The sequence below is a fragment of the Cyprinodon variegatus genome, unplaced genomic scaffold (assembly GCF_000732505.1).
Source record: "Cyprinodon variegatus isolate N-32 unplaced genomic scaffold, C_variegatus-1.0 Scaffold208, whole genome shotgun sequence".
In the NCBI taxonomy this organism is placed as follows: Eukaryota; Metazoa; Chordata; class Actinopteri; order Cyprinodontiformes; family Cyprinodontidae; genus Cyprinodon; species Cyprinodon variegatus.
The window spans coordinates 906,982-926,045 of NW_015150661.1; the positions used below are offsets into that span (position 1 = coordinate 906,982).

Genomic DNA, 19,064 nt, shown 5'->3' on the forward strand with positions numbered 1-19,064 from the left:
AACCTAGAATATCTGTGAATTTTACAGGATTATACTTTTTTCCCCAGCTGGAAAAATAAGAAAATAACCTAAGAGTAATTTTGCTGAGTGCACTCTTGCTTTCAGTTGCATATCTTCCCACACTTCTCCCTTCTCACCCCTGATCTTCGAAAGGGCCTGTTCTCTCTTGTAAAGTTTTAATATGTCTTTCATAAATTGTCAGTCGGGAGAAGCTTACTCTCATCTGTTGATACATAAACCTGAAGCCTGGCATGTTTTCACTTGTTATAAAATTTGAATATAACTTCACAGAGGTTTTTTTTTTTTTTTTTCCGACACTCTGGCTTATACTATGCTCCTATGTTTCCAGTTCAACTCGTTGTGCAAGTTTAGCTTTTTGTTTGCCCTGCATATTCCTCGTTACTACTGGCTTGTTTGGTTATTTCATTTACCGTCAGGACCCACAGAAACTATCTTGAACACAATTTTAAACCACATTCTCAGTAAAATCATAATTTTATTTCAGGTAAAGTATATGCTTAAATTAGTTCTGAACATATAAAAAAAAGTATCTTTAAGGTATTTTTCTAGCACGATAAAGAAAAATGCTAAATGCTTTGAACTTTTAAGTTCTGTTTTACCTTTTAAATTCCCAAAGTGTTCTATATTCATAGAAATCATAATTACCTTACCATCAGGTAAATTACACATACACACTATTAATATTTATGAATAACCCAGTTAATATTCAAACTATCATACAGTGGACTAAGAAAACATTAAATGAAAAAAGATAAAAGATGAAAATTAACGGTAAATTAAAGTAATATTTCTAAGACTGGGAATATATGTTCAGATATAACATGATGAGCTTCTCATAACTTAAGTATAATCTTTTTTTTTTTTTTTTTTTTACCATTTTCTCAGTTTAGGAATGCATTATGCCCGATTTATGTTTTTCTTGACCTCGCTTTAAAGTTAAGATTAATAGATTTTGGCTAAAATTTGTGCGAACCTAAAGTGTTTAGGGTTGAAACATTTCACAGAGGAAAAGATGTGGAATTAACCTTAGATTGAAATATCACTGATTGGAAGAATTAGATTTCTTTGCTGTAGTCTTTAAACTTGTGTCACATCTCAGCAAAGCTCAGTTAATCTCTTTACTACCAGGTTTCTCTCTCCTTTTTTCTTTAACACAGTTGATTGGGATATGTCTGCACAAGTTGTGCTGTTGGGAGAATTTATCAGGCTAAGTTAGTGGATTTTTTTAATGATTTCCCTGACGGGCTCATTCTGAAACTGAACACAACATGAACAAACAAGCCACTTAATTGATTTATTAGGCATTTCATTAGAAAGGTTTAGTGATATGAATGAATGACGTGTTCTGCAGAGGTTAATGGGAGAAATCAAAGAGGGCAATAAGGAGGGGAGGTTAGCTTGTTACACAAAGAAGAAGGCACCCAACATCTAGAAGTCCCTCAAAAATACCAGTAAAAAATATCTCTTCCATGTATTTATATTAAAAGAAGACACAGACTGCTGGTCACCCAGATTTTTTTGTATCTTTTAAGAACTTTGCAACCCGTTTGACACAACCTTCCACTTAACTTTTTTTTTTTTATTCTCTCTGTTATAAAAGTTGTTCAAAACAGTTTCAATAGCTGCTCTTTCCATCAGAATGACTCTTACATAAAAAGACATTTAGGTGCTCGCCCTGCTGCAGTTCTGTGTGTCATTTTTCCTGATTGTTACTTCAAAGAATGCAGGTAGAGATCTACTGATTTATTTATACAGTACTAGAATTATTTACAGGTATTATATAGGGGGATGATAAGAGTTAAGATAATTAACTAAATAATTTACCATAGAGACATTAAAGTCATCTAAAGTGATTTGCTACAATGCTCTTTGACTTTTAAGCAGTAGGACCATATTATTAGTTTTTGCACAATACTTTACTGAAAACATGAGGAAATGAAGTGTAAAGCAAGTTGTTTAAACTGACTTAAAAGCCTTTAAGAAAGCAGTTTTATTTTGACCAATATAACACAACATACTGGTTTTGAGATGAGAGAAGGGAAAGATCATAGAATATGGAGGCTAATATTGGTTTAATTCAATGTTTTACTGTTACTTTTTTTACAGACTTTAGCAGCAAGAAAGTGGACTTCAGAAGCATTATCATTTTAAAAAGATGCAAGTAAAGCTTAATAGAGCTGGCTATGTTGCAGGTTTTGTTTTAGTGTGGATGATAATCAGATCTGAGGGATTCATATAATCAAATTCTGAAAAATATAGTACATACTGTTATCTCTCTATGAATCTTATACCTTCTATGAAGTGACAATAAGGGAAAGACAATGTTGAGCAATATGTGGAGTGCTGAGTCTAAAGCTCTGCAAGGCTTTCCTGAAGTTATGGCCCAATCTGTTTCCTTATCTGGTGAGATTTTATTGCCCTAATTGACAGGACAAGTGTAAAAAATGCTGTTCAGATATTTAAGGTTTTACTTTTTAGCTTTGAGGCTAAAAGTAAGAACTATTTTAGTCTTCTATGAAATTAGAATTCCATGACTAACCAATAAGACGTCCATAAGCAGTGTTTCATAGTTAGACAGGGTTTCTTTTGTATGTGGAACAGATTTGAGTCGTTCCAAGTCAATTTGCTCACAACGAAAAATAAATGAAACAAGTATTCTGTGAACTAGAAGGCATAATTAAAGTACAGTAATATAGTACTGTAATCACACACCAATCAACACTAATACTGTGAGACACCAACAGAAGTAACGTAAAGTACATGCATGATTAAAGGAGAAAGTAAAAAAAAAACCAAGGAAAATAAAAAAAAAATATATTGTTTGGTTTTCTGGATTTCGAAAATAAAAAATCATCACTACTAAAAGTATTACACATACCCTAATACTTGACATAGAATTAAACAATGAAATAAAACGGTGTGTTGAGAACTGCAAAAACCTGCTTTACTCTTAATTGCTGAACTACTGCCTAAAGCTAAAGACATTTTTTCTACTTTCGAAAGGTTCGTTTGGAACAATGCTGCTGCGTGAGAAGTTAATTTACCTTGAACTAACATGGAGGTAAATATAGGGAGGTATACTATAGCCTGTATCCTTGCAAAAGTATTGCTTCCAGTCACTTTATGACAGCTGAAGCTTATTTGGATTAAAACTCAATGATACCCCATATTCTCAGGATACAGCAGACATATTTGTCCGATTAACATAGAAAAAACACTTAAGCATGAGTGCACATAGGTTTTGTTCCAATGGATAAGGTAATATGTGATACCGCTAGGATTTTGGATCTTAAGTTGAATAATCAAAGTCTAAGGAAAGCCAAAACTAGTTTCTTTATATGGTACTTTTCTTTAACAAAACAATTTAAAATGCTCTGCATGGAAAAGCAAAGGAAAATATACCCAGTAGTAGCAGGTAAAGTAAGTTAGACACATTGCACATCAAAATCAATTATGTTTCAGTTAACATTTAAAATTAAGACAGGTATTCTCTGAGATAAAGGAAGCCAATGTAAGGATTTCAGAACTTGGATGTTGTGGTTCACTTTCTTTGGCCAAAATTTCTGCAGTCTGAACAGTCATGCCACATTTCATCTGACTATGCATCATTGCAAAGGCTCTGACTAATCATCCAGACAGACGCTAATTGCCATGCAAATGACGATTGTTAATATTTGTGCTGTTTTTTTCTAGTTTTTTTCAACAACTCAAAACTTCAATTAAATTGAGACACTGGGTTCAGTTGTTAGGCTTGTCTATTTTCTTAAGCAAAGATTTGTTAAACATTTTCAGTGACAGTTACATTCATCATTATGTAACGAGTTTGCTGCCAAGTATTATCTACATTCTTATTCTGAGTGTGAGAGTTGTTTCAATGTACTGAACCGTTTAGACTGGAGTCTGATAGCAGTCATGTTTAATTAGCAGTAGAAAGGACTACCTCCAAAAGACCAGATTTCAGAAATAATAATCAGAATTGAGGATCAGGACCGCCTGTGTGATTGTATCCTCACTTTTAATGAGGACACAGGCAAGAGCATTCTGAATCAACTGCAGCTATCTGATCAAATTTTTAGGCAAACCTGAGAAGACAGCATAGCAGCAGTCAGTTCTACTTAATAAAATAAATAAATAGACACATTTTTAATTCTGAAAGTATTAATTCTGTGACTTGATGTTGACTCTTTGACTGTTGTATGGTTTTGAAGGATAAGTGATAAGCAAATGTACATTACAGCAAAACTGGACCCAGCATGAAGCACCCAGGTAGCAATCAGCACTTAAGGCTCTTGCTAAGGGAGCCAGAGAGGGTGGCTGTGAGGTTTGGATCAATTACTTCTAGCCTTCTGCCTCAGGTGTGAGTCTATCACTATGCCAGATTTCAGGCATGATCAGTGGCTTCCTACTGAAGTAACCAAAACTGTGCTCTAACTCTGGATTACACTCAGTCTGTCCAGAAATTATTACTTCAGCTATTTTTTTATTGATCTGAAAAATATGATGGCTAAGCCATGCATCAATTTCTTCTTTTGCATAGTTTGAATGCTGTATAGTTATCCTGTGCAAAGTTTCAGTCATCTCGGGAATAGCAACCACAAAACAAGCATAGATCAGAGGCAACCGGACCTTCACCTCGTATCCAGTGTGTCTGTGCTGAGGTCGGGTTGCCTCCAATTGAAGCCTGTTCTAAGCTTACATATTAATTATAACTTATGTTGTTATTAGTGGTTGTCTGAGCAAGGGCATATAGATATTAAATAGAAGAGGCCCCAAGATGGAACATTTAAGAACCCTGCATGTATTTTTTGTATCATGCAAAGCAAAGTTAGATACTCACACACAACCCCCCCCCCCCCCCCACCCCCCTAAAATGAGATCCAAACAAGTCAAATATATCACATCTGGTGTATATGCCATACAGCCAGTTATCCAGGTACTCCCATAGGTCACTGTAAATAAGGATTTTATAAAACAGGACTTTCTATTATCAAGATGCATTATCTAAACGGAAGAAAGCTCTGCCCTCTATGTAGATTTGAAATGTTTTGTACTAAATCAAGTTAGTTTTGTGGCTTCTCACACAGTCACAGCAAAGGCATGAGAACGTTGCAGGGAATCTCCTTACATGCAAAATGCTTTTTTATGAAGGGCGGTGGCTGCACCAGAAGTGCAGATAGAAACTCCAGAGCAGCCCAATAAAGATTTTTATTTGTTTTTCGAATTTCTGTGAACCAGGTACAATAATTATTACTAGTTATGGAAGCTGATTATCGCTCTGAAAGTAACTTGTCATTTTGACGTAGAAGAAAATCTCTTACAGCAATGGCTGCCAGGAGCTTTGAAAAACTCTGAGTTTGAGTTTCGTTTGTGAGAAGAGGAAGACATAAAATACCAGATGGTAACCTGAGCTACATAGCTTGAGGGTGTACACCTGAGCAGAGCCAGAATCAGAAGCACAGAGTGTTCAAAATTCCGCTCTTAAAGTGAATTTTTACAAATACATAGTAAAGCAAATTTTGAAGACCTGATTACATTTTGTTGGATATAAAAGGTCTTTGCAAATAGTCCTTTTAAGAGTACAATTCCCTTGATTTTGTGTCAGCCAATCTGATGCTTCCAAGCATTGTGGGTGTGGCCTTTCCGAGCACTAAGTCAGGTTGTTTTTGCTTTATACAGACTGTTCTCAGTAAGGATAGGAATCTGTGAAAATCACGATGAAGAGCCTTCCTCTGCTTCTGCTGGTAAGGATTACATATATTGTCTTCATTTATGTTCTATATGCACTAACAGAACAATAATGTATCTTACAGAAAAAAAAAAAAAAATCAAAAACATTTTTTGGCTAAATAAAATTACCCACAGCTTATATATGTCGGCAACTTATTTTTTGCATACAGTAAGAGCACAACTTTTATATATCAACAACTTAATTTATAAAGCATATAGCTTGTTAGTGTTACAGTTTATGTAACTTTTGTGCCAATATTTACAAATAATAAAAAATTCTGGAGTAAGAAGGAGAAATAAAACTTATGGAATATCTTTCCAAAAATGTTCTACTTTTGCAAAATTAAAACATTAATGTCCTCTTTTTGTTACAAACTTAACTGAAACTCTAGAATCTGATATCATGGTAATTCTCATCAGACCTTATCATAGATAAAATAATTCCTTCTGATTTTCATATTTTTCTCTTGCTCCTGTGGTCCCTTTTTTTCTGCACATAATGCACTTTACTCTTAAAGGAAACTAGATTTTATTTTGTACAGAAAACTTTCATTATAAAGGTATTTCTGAAGGCACACCCAGATGCTGTACTAAGTTCACCCTCAAGCAGATAAGGAACAACGTATCCCTGTTTGATGAGTCTGGTGTCAATGCTTTGAATATTTTCTTTTCGACTCAACGTTTTTCTCATCGATTCAGAAAGACAGTCCATGTCATGTAGAAATTAAAAAATGAAAACGATTTTTCTTTAAAGGTAAATTTACTCCTTTAGTTTGAATTATATCATTTGGCTCCATATGCTTCAAGGGCCCACTGGTGGGGCCTCTACGGTTTTAACTCCACAGAACCATCACAACCAGTGGCATCAAAACATTAGCATTAATAAATATAGCTGAGGTTTTTTTTTTCTTTTACAACTGACAGCTTTTCTTTCTTTAGTTAGTTTCATTGGTTTAATCCAATCAAGTCAGAAAACGATAAAGTGCAACATTATCTTTTATACCTTGTTAGAATAAAGAATAATCAATAACTACTACAGAATACCAAAAAAAAAATTAAGATTAGGACATCGAAAGGACTGCAATTGAGACAAATTCATTTACTCTCACCTCCATTTCTGCATTTTATTTCCTTACCAATTTGAACAGTTGTTGAAATTTACAGTTTAATAGCTATTGATTTCAGTGTCATGTCATAAGCAAATTACATCAAAAACAATTTACAATAAATAAAGCCTCTCACCACAGTTTTAAATTGAATGTAAAATAGAATTTTACAGTTTAAATTCAGTTTAACCTTCATATACATTGTCTCTCAATTGAGGAACTCTACAATTAAACAGACTGAAACAAATCTAAAATAAATTTATTTTAATTCTGTTTTGTCAAACTACATAAAAAAACAAAAAGGACGTTTTAATTTGATTTTCTCAATCATATTGAAATTGCAACCTGACATTTAAATATCCCTATTTTACTTATGAGTGGAATTTTCGTATTCAGTAATTATAAAATAAGGGATACGTTATTGTCAATAGCATCTCTAAAAAATATCTTCTTTTCTTTAGCATCTAGTGAGAAGAACATACAGAAATAGTTTTTAAAAGGGGGTGTTCCCAATGTGTTTGGTGAGAGAAAAACTCTATAATTCTATATTTAAAAATAAAATAGCTGCAATATGTATAGTTTTGTATAGCCGTTTTTTTTTTTCTAAAACGTAACGCCTGAAAGAGTCATATGAAAAAAAATGTATATAGACGTTTTATAAAGGCTTTCCAAAGCATTGAACTGCCAAATAATTTCTGAAATGAGAACTGTTTAAACAGAGTTATCTCACTGGCCTGATTTATTTGGTTTGCTTCTATGTTTAAAGGAAAGGTTGCCATAGCAATATGTTTTACATGAAAACTTTGTCCAGATTTTACATCCATTGTAAACTTTAAAAGAACAGTCTATTCTAATAAAAAATAAAGAGAAGGACTGACTTTCTTTAAGTCAATTCTATCAGAAACTCACAAAAAGAGTTCCATTGAGTTTTTAATCAGTTTTACATTCTAATTTTTCCATTCTATTTGCTTTAATTGTAATGTTTAAATGTCATAGTATATTTCTAAAAGTTTATCATGGTCTCATTGTTGTACATCCATGACATTGAATATTGTAATGTGATTGAACAGATGTTTAAGAGCCTCGTATATATCTGGGTATTTTTCAAGTCTTGGTTTCAATCAAGTGAAAATCTGTATTATGTATTATTTTGCACGCAGTCATGATTTTGTTTTTTGTTTTTGTTTTTACCAATAATTTTAGATTACTTGAAGGATATCTAAGCTTTACAAAGATGGCAAAAAAAGCCCTAATAAATTTTAAACATTGCTGTCCACAGAAAAAAAATCTTTTTCTTTTTTTTTTTTTTTTTATAGCTGCTCCCATCCCATCTCACCTTCTTTATCTAGATTTGTGGACCAAAAAAAAAAAACATGAACAAACACAGCATGTTTTACAAGTGAATTTCTGTGACATGTTCTATTTTGTTAAAATGACAAGAAAAAAGGAAATGAACAGCAAACTGACCTTGCTAAGTAAGCCCCATTACATCTTTATATTTATTCCATTCAGATTACATTAGCAGCCCTGGGACAGAGCGAAGTGGGAAGCAAGACCCACAGGCGAGCTAAACGGGTAAGTAGCTAAAAAATTGAAAAGTAATTATTACAAAATGTTCTCCTTAACAAATGTTTCTGTCATTGTCTGCTTAAACTGCGTGTGGGCTCCTTTAGGAGTTCTTATCACGTTCCAAGAGAAGATGGGTCCTATCTACAATAGAGCTAGAAGAGGAAATGGATGTTGAATACCCGCACAAAATCTCTACGGTAAAATAATATGCTTTCTGTAATTACCATATTCTGTAAGTGTGACAGCTCAATATTCAATGAAGGATACAAACACAAAAACGAAATGCCACTGAGAGCCTAATTATATGTGGATCTCTTATAGATGTACAACGACAAGCACAACGACAATGATGATAACCATGAATTTATATTAGGAGGACAACCTGGGATAAGAGAGCTGTTCTCCATTGATAAAAAGTCAGGAGAAGTCTTTGTTAAAAAACGTATCGACAGAGAAAAAAATTCCAGCTTCCATGTGAGGAACAATGCATTACTTTTAATTTCGACTAAGATATTCAATCCTCTAAAACTGTGTTATCTTAATATTTTGATTAACAGATCACATTTGATGTCCACGATAAAAGCACAACAAACAGTCTTGACAGAGAGCTAGCTTTTGATGTCGAAGTACAAGATATAAATGACAATCCACCAACATTCAAAACGATTGATAAAATAGCCAAGGTATTTGAAAATGCCAAATCAGGTAAGTTCACAAACATGCCATTTTTTCAAAAATGTGCAGATTTTTTTTATATAATTTTAAATATAATTATGCATTGAAAAAATGAAAGTACACTCTTGATGAGGGAGATGAAAACAAATATATTATTTTCTCTGTAAAAATACCTTTTTTATTTCTTAAATAACATAAGGTAAAGGAAACTCTCCCATTACCAACTTAAATAAATTGACTATTAGCATTGAGGTGCTATTACTTATGTTTACACTATTCATTATTTTTCATTAAGCAAATTTAACGATTTTAAAAGAAAAAAAAATGTTTTCCTGAACTGAGAGAAAAAAAACTAGTACAAATTTCAGAATGCCCTCCTGATTTCCTTTTTTTTTCTTCCAGGAGAATTCCTCCCTGCAGCAATGGAAGTTGAGGACATCGATAAGCCAAAAACAGAAAACTCAACATTCACAGTCACCATTGTAAAACAAATGCCACCTGAGCCTAAGATCAGAGTAGACAATACTACGGAAAGAAACTGGCGTCTCAAACTGGATGGATGTTTTGACTATGATGTAGGATGTATTTTATTGAAAGTGGTTTAGCGTTTGAAAATTCACAATCAGTGCATTTTTTTTTTGCAAATTATGTTGTACCTGTATTACAGAAAGCAAAGGAGTACAAAATTTTCCTTAAGGCAGTTGATAAGGGAAAGCCACCTCTTTCCAGCACTGCTACTATTACACTTAATATTATTGACACAAACAGCCACCCACCGGAGTTTATAAAGAGAGAGGCAAGAATCACTCATGATACCATTATTTATACAGTTTAAAAAAAAAATTTATGAATACAGCCAATTTTGTCTTTTTTTTCTTTTTTCAGTATGAGGCTGAGGCTTTGGAAAACACAGCCTCTGCCGAAATTTTAAGAGTAGGAGTAGAGGATAAGGACAAAAAAGGCAGTGAAGGCTGGAAAGCCAAATACTTCTTCATCAGCGGCAATGAAGATAATACCTACAATATTACCACAGACGCTGAAACAAACGAGGGAATTATTGGTATAGCCAAGGTAACCATTTCACTGGACCCTACAGAAAATGTTAATTTATGACTGAATCCACCAATCTTAAACCACTGCTGCCTCTCAATCTGTGTTTTCTTCAGGGGAAAAATTTTGATATAACTACCTTTGTAAACCTGGAAATTGGAGTTAGAAACATAGAAGACTTGACTCTCTGTAAAGATGGTAAACAATCTACACCTCCCAAAGACCAACCCCTCGATTCCGTTAAAATCAAAGTGAAGATGGTTGACACCAACGACCCCCCAGTGTTTGAAACAAAATCAGATAAAGTACAAGTACACATGGTTGAGGAATCAGAGCCGGGACAGCTGCTGTATACTCCTGTAGTTAAAGATATTGACTCTTCTAGCTTCAGGTACTGTGCCTATATAATTGCATTCCTGTTACACATTATGAGTTTGTGGATGCAAAGTAACTATTAAGGCAAATTTTACCATTTATAAAATAAATACTAGCCAAACTTTTGCAAGTTCTGGTAATACATGTTTTAGGCAAAGGGAAGAGAGTGAAACTTTTTTAGAGAATTAAATAAGTGTCCAAACATTGATTTTTAAGTCCTGTACCTGAATGAAGGTAGGCAGGTTATGCAGAGTTGGGTAGTAACTAGTTTCATTAACTTAGTTACATTTACTGAGTAACCTGAGTAACTTGATTCATTTTTAGTATCACTTTTACAGTATTAGTTGATTAATTTCTTGGATGAATATCTTCTACTTTTACTAAGTAAACAAATGTTAAAATGGTGCTACTATTTGCTATGGCAACAGCTTAAGAATCTCTGGGCTTACTTAATTGCTTTTATTTTGTCTATATATAACTATATCAATACATTTCAGAGGACATTACTATCACCTTTTTTGATAAGCTTTACAGTTAGAAATATATGTAGATAAAAGTGCTTGTTTCATTCAATTTTACTTGGCCATTTTTCTCCAAATAACCAAAATGACCTACCGTCTGATTTTTCCGATTTACGTCCAGATACATCAAGGTAAATGACAGTGCTGGCTGGGTGACTGTTGATGAAAAAACAGGCCAAATAACATCAGTCAGTAGGATGGACAGAGAGTCACCCCATGTCGTGGATAATGCTTATAAAGTTGTTATTGCAGCTGTCGATAATGGTATGACAAAGCACCTCTTCACTTTTGCAGCTACACAAAAAAAAAACATATTTTATTAATTTATGAATTGAACTGCTCTGCTTTTTAAGGTGAACCTCCAGCCACAAGTACATGTACCGTCACAATATACCTCAGGGATATTAATGATAACTTACCTACGTTGGTCAAGAAGACTGCTACTTTGTGTACAAACGAACCTGAAGCGATGGTCAAGGTACCTGTTAAGGATACTGACGCCGATCCCTACAGTGGGCCCTTCAACTTTGCCTTGGAAGGGGATGATACTGTTGAAAATTGGAAACTAATCTCTCAAAATGGTTGGTTAACCCCTTTTTACCCTTTTCACTAAGACTACCTAATAGTCAATGTTGGGTCACAAATATTTCTTTATATCATAAATAGGTAACGAAGTTACCCTTAGTAAACGGACGGATCTCCAATACGGTAACTACTCTGTGCCATTGTTGATGGAGGACAAACAGAATCAGGCCTCCAAAGAGACTCTGCAAGTGGAGGTGTGTGAGTGTAACGAAGAAGGTGTTTGCCGTGAATTGAAGCCTCTGTTAACTAACCTTGGTGCAGCTGCCATTGGACTAGTTATTGCAGGACTGCTTCTCTTTTTGCGTGAGTATAAGAGTAAATTTATTTAAACTGATACAGTATTATACAGTATATATTGAAAATTATTAAAATCCATCTAGCTATTTATACAAAATATGTACATATGATGAAAAGCATTATAATACATATATATTAAACAACTAAGCTTTAACAAACATTTCGTTTTCTTTTAGTACTATTTTCTCAGTTTAACAAAAAATATATACTTTGTGTAAAGACAAATTTGTTAACATATGGAATATGATATATTTCAGATCAAATTCCCCTTCAAATGTAAATTTCATTTATAAACCTTGAGCTCAAAGTTTTATTAATGTGTCCACAGTATTACTTGCTGTCTTGACATGCAATCAAAAAAGGGAATTTAAAATGGATATTGATGATGGACATCAGACGTTGATCAATTACAACCAAGAAGGAGGGGGCACTGATTGCAAGGTCAGTTTGTAAAGCAACTGTGCTGAATGAAGAAAGACTGTTTGTACCCCATATAAGGAGGGATTTCCAAAAATGCAGATAGTCTCTCATAATCAGTTAACTTTGACCAATTGGAATCAAAACATGTTGGAGTATGTTTTGATTTGATTCATTCTGTATTTCTAAATGATTAAAAACCAATTGGACCAGTGTTACTTGTAAAATCCCCATTTGTAGCAAATTTGAACCATATCCAGTAAATAACCTGAATCTGAATGAAAAGACACATGCTGAGTGTGATAAACTGCTAGAGCAAATGCATTAAGTGTTGGTTTTTTCACATCCTATTTCTTTTTCAGTCTCCAATAATATTACCACAAGCCAGAGATGTGAATGAGGGCCTTAAGCAGTACATGCAGGTACTTGTCACTACTTTCTAGTGTTCATTTCTTTTTAAGCCTGTGTGTGATTACCTTTTTAATGTCAACTCTAAGTAAGTGGTATTATAGTCTTTGCCAAATCATACAGTAATCTGTTTTAAGCTCTAGCATTATGAAAGTTGTTTCCCAAAAAAGTCTGGTATTTCAAGAATACACACAAAAAAATATAGTCTGTCTATAAAATATAATAATAATAATTTCTTTATTCATGACAATTAAAAAAAGTAAAAAATATTTTTCTTACTTTTTCTCTCTAGTGACAATTCCTGAAAAGATGTATTTTTCTTGTATTCATTATAAACCCACACCTGCTATGTGTTGTACTTAGATTCTCCACCAGATGGCATTAGGCAAGCATATAACTTTATCCACCGTTTTTTCCAGAGACCTCAGAATTCTGTCAGTGAATATATATATATATATATATATATATATACATACATATATATACATATATATATTATTTATTAGATATTTTATATATTATATATATATAATATATTATTATAAATATAATTATTATTAATATTTATTTGCAATAACTCAGTGCCATATATATATATATATATATATATATATAGTCAAAACCAAATTGAATATGTGTATTCAACAGGGCACTTATTACTGAAAATATTACTGAGTGTAATCCTTTTGTAAATAGTTATTAATTGGATCTTTTTTTTAGCCTTCAATTTCGCAAAAGTGGTTTTGGTCAATTCTTTATTCTTTTGTTGTATCCTACTAGGAAACTGAAACATCCCCTGAAGATTTGTATAGAATGGACACCATGGTGGCATCATCTTCTTATGGGGTAACCATAGTTCAGATGTTCTATTAGTGGTTCAGAAAATACTATTATAATCCATTGGTTTGTGTGTTTTATTATGTTTGCACTGCCTTTGGAAGGTAATTTAGCTTTATTATAAAATGTGTCCACAGATGAACACGATGGAGTCTCAGTTTCATGGAGGCTTCCACGGAAACCTTAAGGGAGAATCAAGAGTGAGTGATTAAGGCCACCACATCTAATCTTTCTCAGTGACTGTGTGATATGTAAAGTGCTGTGTCAATCTGGTACCTTGAGTAATTGTTAAGTAGTGCACTGAAACTTAAATTAACAAAGCTTGTTCATTTCCAAAAAAATAAACAAATAAATGTACAAGCTGGAAGTTCCCAGTTGTTAATATGAAAGAGCTAAAGCTTATCTATACACACATTTAGCATTTGCAACAAAATGGTTCATGAAGAGATCATTAACCTGTTTAGTATATGTATATAATTTTGCTTCTTTCTATTTTACATTTGCATAATGATTGTTTTAAAGTATTTTAATTTTAACATTGTATATTTAAGATTTTATAATGGTACACTTTTGTAGAGAGTTTGGTAGTTAAAGCAAAGCGTTCATATTCTGAGTCGTAACAAATACTGCATAATGTACATTTGCTGTGATCAATAAAAAATTATTTTCCTTGTCCTAAGTGAGACAAATTACAAAACAGCAACAACATGAGTTCCCGAAATCCAGAAAAGAAAATATGTCAGCGTGGATACAGATATAGCTATACTTTGTATTTCAGTGGCTTAAAAGAAAAAAAAGAAAGGTTAAAATATTAAAATAAAGAGGGTTTTTTTCTTTCCTTAATTCAGCGCTATGCAAGCACCATTGGGAGGAGCACATTTAGGGTAAGTACACCTCCATTTTTTGTTGTGTGCAAAAATCTTGATATGCTGAATTTCCTCTCATTCAAAAAAAAGCTAACTTTAATTTATTATATTAATATTTCTAATAATGAAATCCCTTTTGCTGTATGTCATGATTTGATCGTGCTTGCCTCCTTCTTGTTTTCTTTGCTTGTTTGTCAAATTTTCTACATTAATTTAAATATAAGTCAAACTACTCATTGAAGCATTAAGTGCAGTGTTAAAAAATATGATCAAGGGAGAAAAAAATTAAAAGGCTATGTGTAAAAGAAAAAAAAAGACATGCAACAGGCAGAAAACAAGAAATCCAGAAATTGTTTAGAAATAAAATTCTAGAAAATGGGGCTTGGATTTGTTTGTAACTTCAGTAATTATTTAGCCCCCCAATAAATTCAGGCACAAGCAATTATCTAAAATAAAAAAATTAAAACTGAAAATAACCTAAAATTAAAAACAATTAAAACATGGGGTGCATATATCTAATCTAACCTCATTATAAATCCAGCTACAATAGGACAATTTTCTTTCTGCATACTGATAATCTTATCTTGATTTAAGAATGGTACAGTAAACAAGCCAATTAAAATAAAAGACACTAATGAAAAGTCATGTATCCAATGAGGCTCCATCAATTCTCTTCAGCAGGGAAATATATTTGGTCAGCAGTGTGCAAGGGAAGTCTGGGTGTAAATTCTGTTTAAGGCTTTAACAGATTTAGGGATGGAACACCCAGAGCTACATTTTAATTAAAGCTCATACAGGAGTAAGAATAAACCAATAAAAGTCCAAACCTCAGTCCAGTTGAAACTCTGGAGTCATGCTTCGACTCATACATGCTCTGTTCGGTCCAGCCTAGCGCTTTGCATAAAAATAGTCAAAAAACGTATGTCTCTTCATATGGAAAGTCAAAGAAACTTACTCCAAAAATACAGTGTTAAACTTTTCTTTTACATTATACTTATGCACCATGTTGTTTGGCTCTGTAATATAAAAACTGATTAAAATGTGTTTACTGTAACTAAATGTGAAGGTTTATAAATATTTATATAAACAGATTAGAAAGAAATGTATGAGAAAATTGTGCACTTTATGTGTTATTTTTACTGCTGCTATTAAATCTTAAAACTTCTTATATTAGAGCAACTCCACCTACAGCCAGTCTATGAGAAACTCTACCTTCAGCCAATCTACTAGAGCCACAGAGGCTCATCTTCGAAGCCAGCTTCACCGGGTAAGATTAACTCACCAATTTGTACGCTCGCAAATATCCTGAAAGAATCTTAGCTGATTATCTGATTAAATAAAATCTATGTGCCAGACAGCAATACATAAAGATCAATCATGTAATAACATTTTTAAATAAAATTTATTTATGTAGAAATTTGAATCACTATTAGCATAACTACTGTACGTATTATGGAGCCAAGGGTCAAAAATACAACAGTTTAAAGTGTTTTGATGATATTAATGTGTCTTTCTTCTGGTTTAAATCCCACAGCGTCTGGGGGCCTATGAGAGAGAGTCATCATTAAGCACAGACTCTGTCAATGTTTATGAATATGAGGGGAGCAACAAAAGTTGTCTCTCACAGGAAAATGATCTATATGAAGATTTTGATTTGACATTTCTTGAAAAATTGGGGCCACAGTTCAGTACCTTGGCAAAGATTTGTACGCCAAAAAGCGAAGTAAACAATGCTTAGCTTAAAAAAAAACATGGAATGAAATAGTAATAGCCTCTCATATCTCTAGTTTGGATTTAAAGATTAATACAAAGTGACAGACAGAGATGTGCAACAGTTAGCTGGATACTGGACTATACGTAAGTTAATTACATACATCTTCAAAGTCAAGTACTGTATATTTGCAAATGTTCTTGACACTGGGATTATGTGGTAATTGCTGAAGATTTATTTGTTTCAGCAGTTCTTGTTCTATTCATTAGGGAAAGTTGCATTTGGTTTAGAATAAAGTGTGTTTGCTTGTTTTTTTACTTTTATAAGTTGAGCAGAATAAGTTCTATCAAAAAGCACTTTTAGTTTTGGTGGTTTAGATGTCAGTGAATGTTCTATGTACTACATATTGACGTTTTCCTAATGTCTTTTATGAGCATCAACACAATGAGTGGTTAAAGTTATTAATACTCATTAAGCTGTAAATCTGTTCATGCATGGTGAGGTTGGGAATTAAGAGTGGAAGATTTCATTTGTTGCCTTTTTAAAATACATTTTATTTTTTATAATTCTAGTCTTGACCTTTTTTTTTAAGAAAACTTTTAAATATGGTGTTTTTAACTGATTTAGTATTCAGAATCACTAAGAAATATGTCCACAGCCATTGAATAAGAAAGTGTTCAACTTATGTGCCAGTTTTCATCTGATCTAAATGTTGCATGGTTTAATAGGTTGTTTAATAGGTTGTCTTGTGTTCTTATTTGTTTATTACATTTCTTAGTGTCAAGATCTGCATGTTATTTATGTGGTATGGTGGAGCCTTATGCAAAAAGTGTACAGAGGTGTTTTCTACTTGTAATACAAAGCCTGGTTAAAGAAGTATCTGTCTGTGAGTGCACCTAAGAAATCCCCCAAAGTCGGACTGTAAAATGATGGGGTTTTGCTAAGAAACTGAGGGTTCAACCATTATTGTGGTCTTCGCCTTAACCTGTGACACACATAGCCCTGTGCAACCTTTATTGTGAAATGCTGTGCTCTGACTGCCAAAAAACCAGGGAGATGTGACACCCTCCTATATTTTAATGGGTTAGATACACAACTGTGTTATCACTACATTTTTTTTAATTGCTTAATAAACAAACAGCCAAATATCTGTGTGTGTGGACTTGTTTAATGATGTATTTCGCAGGCCAAGTACAGTTGTAACTCGTGTTAGCTGAGGTATGTTGCTCCTGTTAGCCTACCAGGGATGCGATAATAAGACGACTCGTAGGAGCATCAGAAACAGTGTAGAATGCACATCATTTTAAGCCACAATTTATTAAACGTATAAAAAACTTTATCATATGAAGATTATGTTTTTTTTTTGTCTGTAAAAGTTTTTTCGCCTTGTAGAGCTATAGGCATGCTTACATCGTCAGTATGCTATTGCTCCTACTCGCCATTCATGTTACTCAACCTAAAGCAGCTTTATTTTGAAAAAATTGGGTTGAAATTTATCTCCAGCATTTTGTCTTTGTCAACTTAATACAATTTATGTTTTATTGATTTCAATTATGCTTCATTTTAACATCTTGGCATTCCTCTTATGGCATTGCTTATTTTACTGCTGTTACTTTCAGCAGTAAGTTATTCCCATTAGCATGATTCTGTAGAAAACAACCTTTAAGTACCCGTGATAAATAAAACAGAGGGTAGATCTGGGAATAAATCAAGGCTGAACATGAAAAAAAACTGGTAGCTTGCACTTCCAGCTTAAACTTAAAAAGCCCTTATCATTCCATCTCCTAACAGCAGAGCATGCTGAGTTCAGACTTGTCTGCTTGGAATTTTAAAATTGGCGAGTTTATTTTGTTCCGGTATGGTACTACCCGCCTGTTATCATTTACTGTATTTTCCAGGGAATCATCCTGTGCAACACGGCAGCCTTCCCACCTCACCCACTAAATGGGGTCAGGAAAAGCAGGATGCTTCATATCCTATTCTCTCTTTAAATAATTGTTTTCTGGTTTGTTTTTTTAACAATATTTTGAGAAGCTGGAAGCCTTATGCATTTTCTTTTAGAGGGGATGTCTTTCTAGTTTCTTTACCTGCAGCAAATAATGGAGTCATTTTTAGGATGTTGTGCCTAGTGATAAAGCAACTTTCATGTATTAATGTCAATAAAATATTTTTTCAATATGAAGTTTAGCTGATACATGGATGGATTGCATATTTACTGTTGAAAATGAAAACAAACAAAGGTTAATATCTGCTTTTAGACTGTGTCTAGTTGCCATGCAGATGGTGTTGTGCTGTGGTGCCTAGTAATATTTAAAAAAGAGACGGCTCCACTTGTTATACAAACACAGGAACACAAACACCAATTTACAAACTGCTCTAAACATACAAATGCATACAATCATAGAAAATATTATTAGATCATCATTATTTAATTTTTTTTTTTCATTGTATTTTTCAGGTAATAAACATTTAGGAAGAAGAAACTGAAGAAAACTGTGGTGTTCTAATATGTTTTTCTACGGCTGTATTCTTGTTGTGCTGAATTCAGTTTGTTTATAATGAAATATGTTGGCATACTCAAACCTTTTTACCATCTTTCCATTAAAATATGAAGCATGACATATATGAAATTGAGGGGTACTTTGACCTGTGACAGAAACTGGAGATATTTAGAAGGAAACCTACCTAAAGGAACAACATTAGAAAGCCAAAATGTGTACTTTTGAGCAAAACAAGAGAGAAACATAATATCCACATTGGAAAATATTATGTTTAAACCAACCTAAAAGAAAAAGAAAAATCGAATTTTATTTATTGTAATAAGATAAGAAGCATTATTTTTACAACACTAATTACATTTAATTCAGGAATTCAGTTGCTGATCACCTGAGTATTAAAA

General features: G+C 33.1%; 1 protein-coding gene across 1 annotated transcript; it reads left to right on the forward strand.

Annotated features, from left to right (window-relative positions):
• Positions 1-486: 486 nt before the first annotated feature.
• Positions 487-17,311, forward strand: LOC107088148 (cadherin-like protein 26). The gene is made up of 20 exons (XM_015380127.1): positions 487-505; positions 5,698-5,762; positions 8,367-8,429; positions 8,528-8,620; positions 8,745-8,897; positions 8,981-9,128; positions 9,501-9,673; positions 9,766-9,894; positions 9,984-10,169; positions 10,265-10,539; positions 11,166-11,308; positions 11,398-11,625; positions 11,711-11,932; positions 12,255-12,367; positions 12,706-12,765; positions 13,532-13,597; positions 13,726-13,788; positions 14,437-14,472; positions 15,629-15,721; positions 15,989-17,311. Exons 2-20 carry the CDS (start codon positions 5,736-5,738, stop codon positions 16,190-16,192), a joined length of 2,475 nt encoding a protein of 824 aa, XP_015235613.1. The 5' UTR covers positions 487-505; positions 5,698-5,735; the 3' UTR covers positions 16,193-17,311.
• The last annotated feature ends 1,753 nt before the right edge of the window (positions 17,312-19,064 follow it).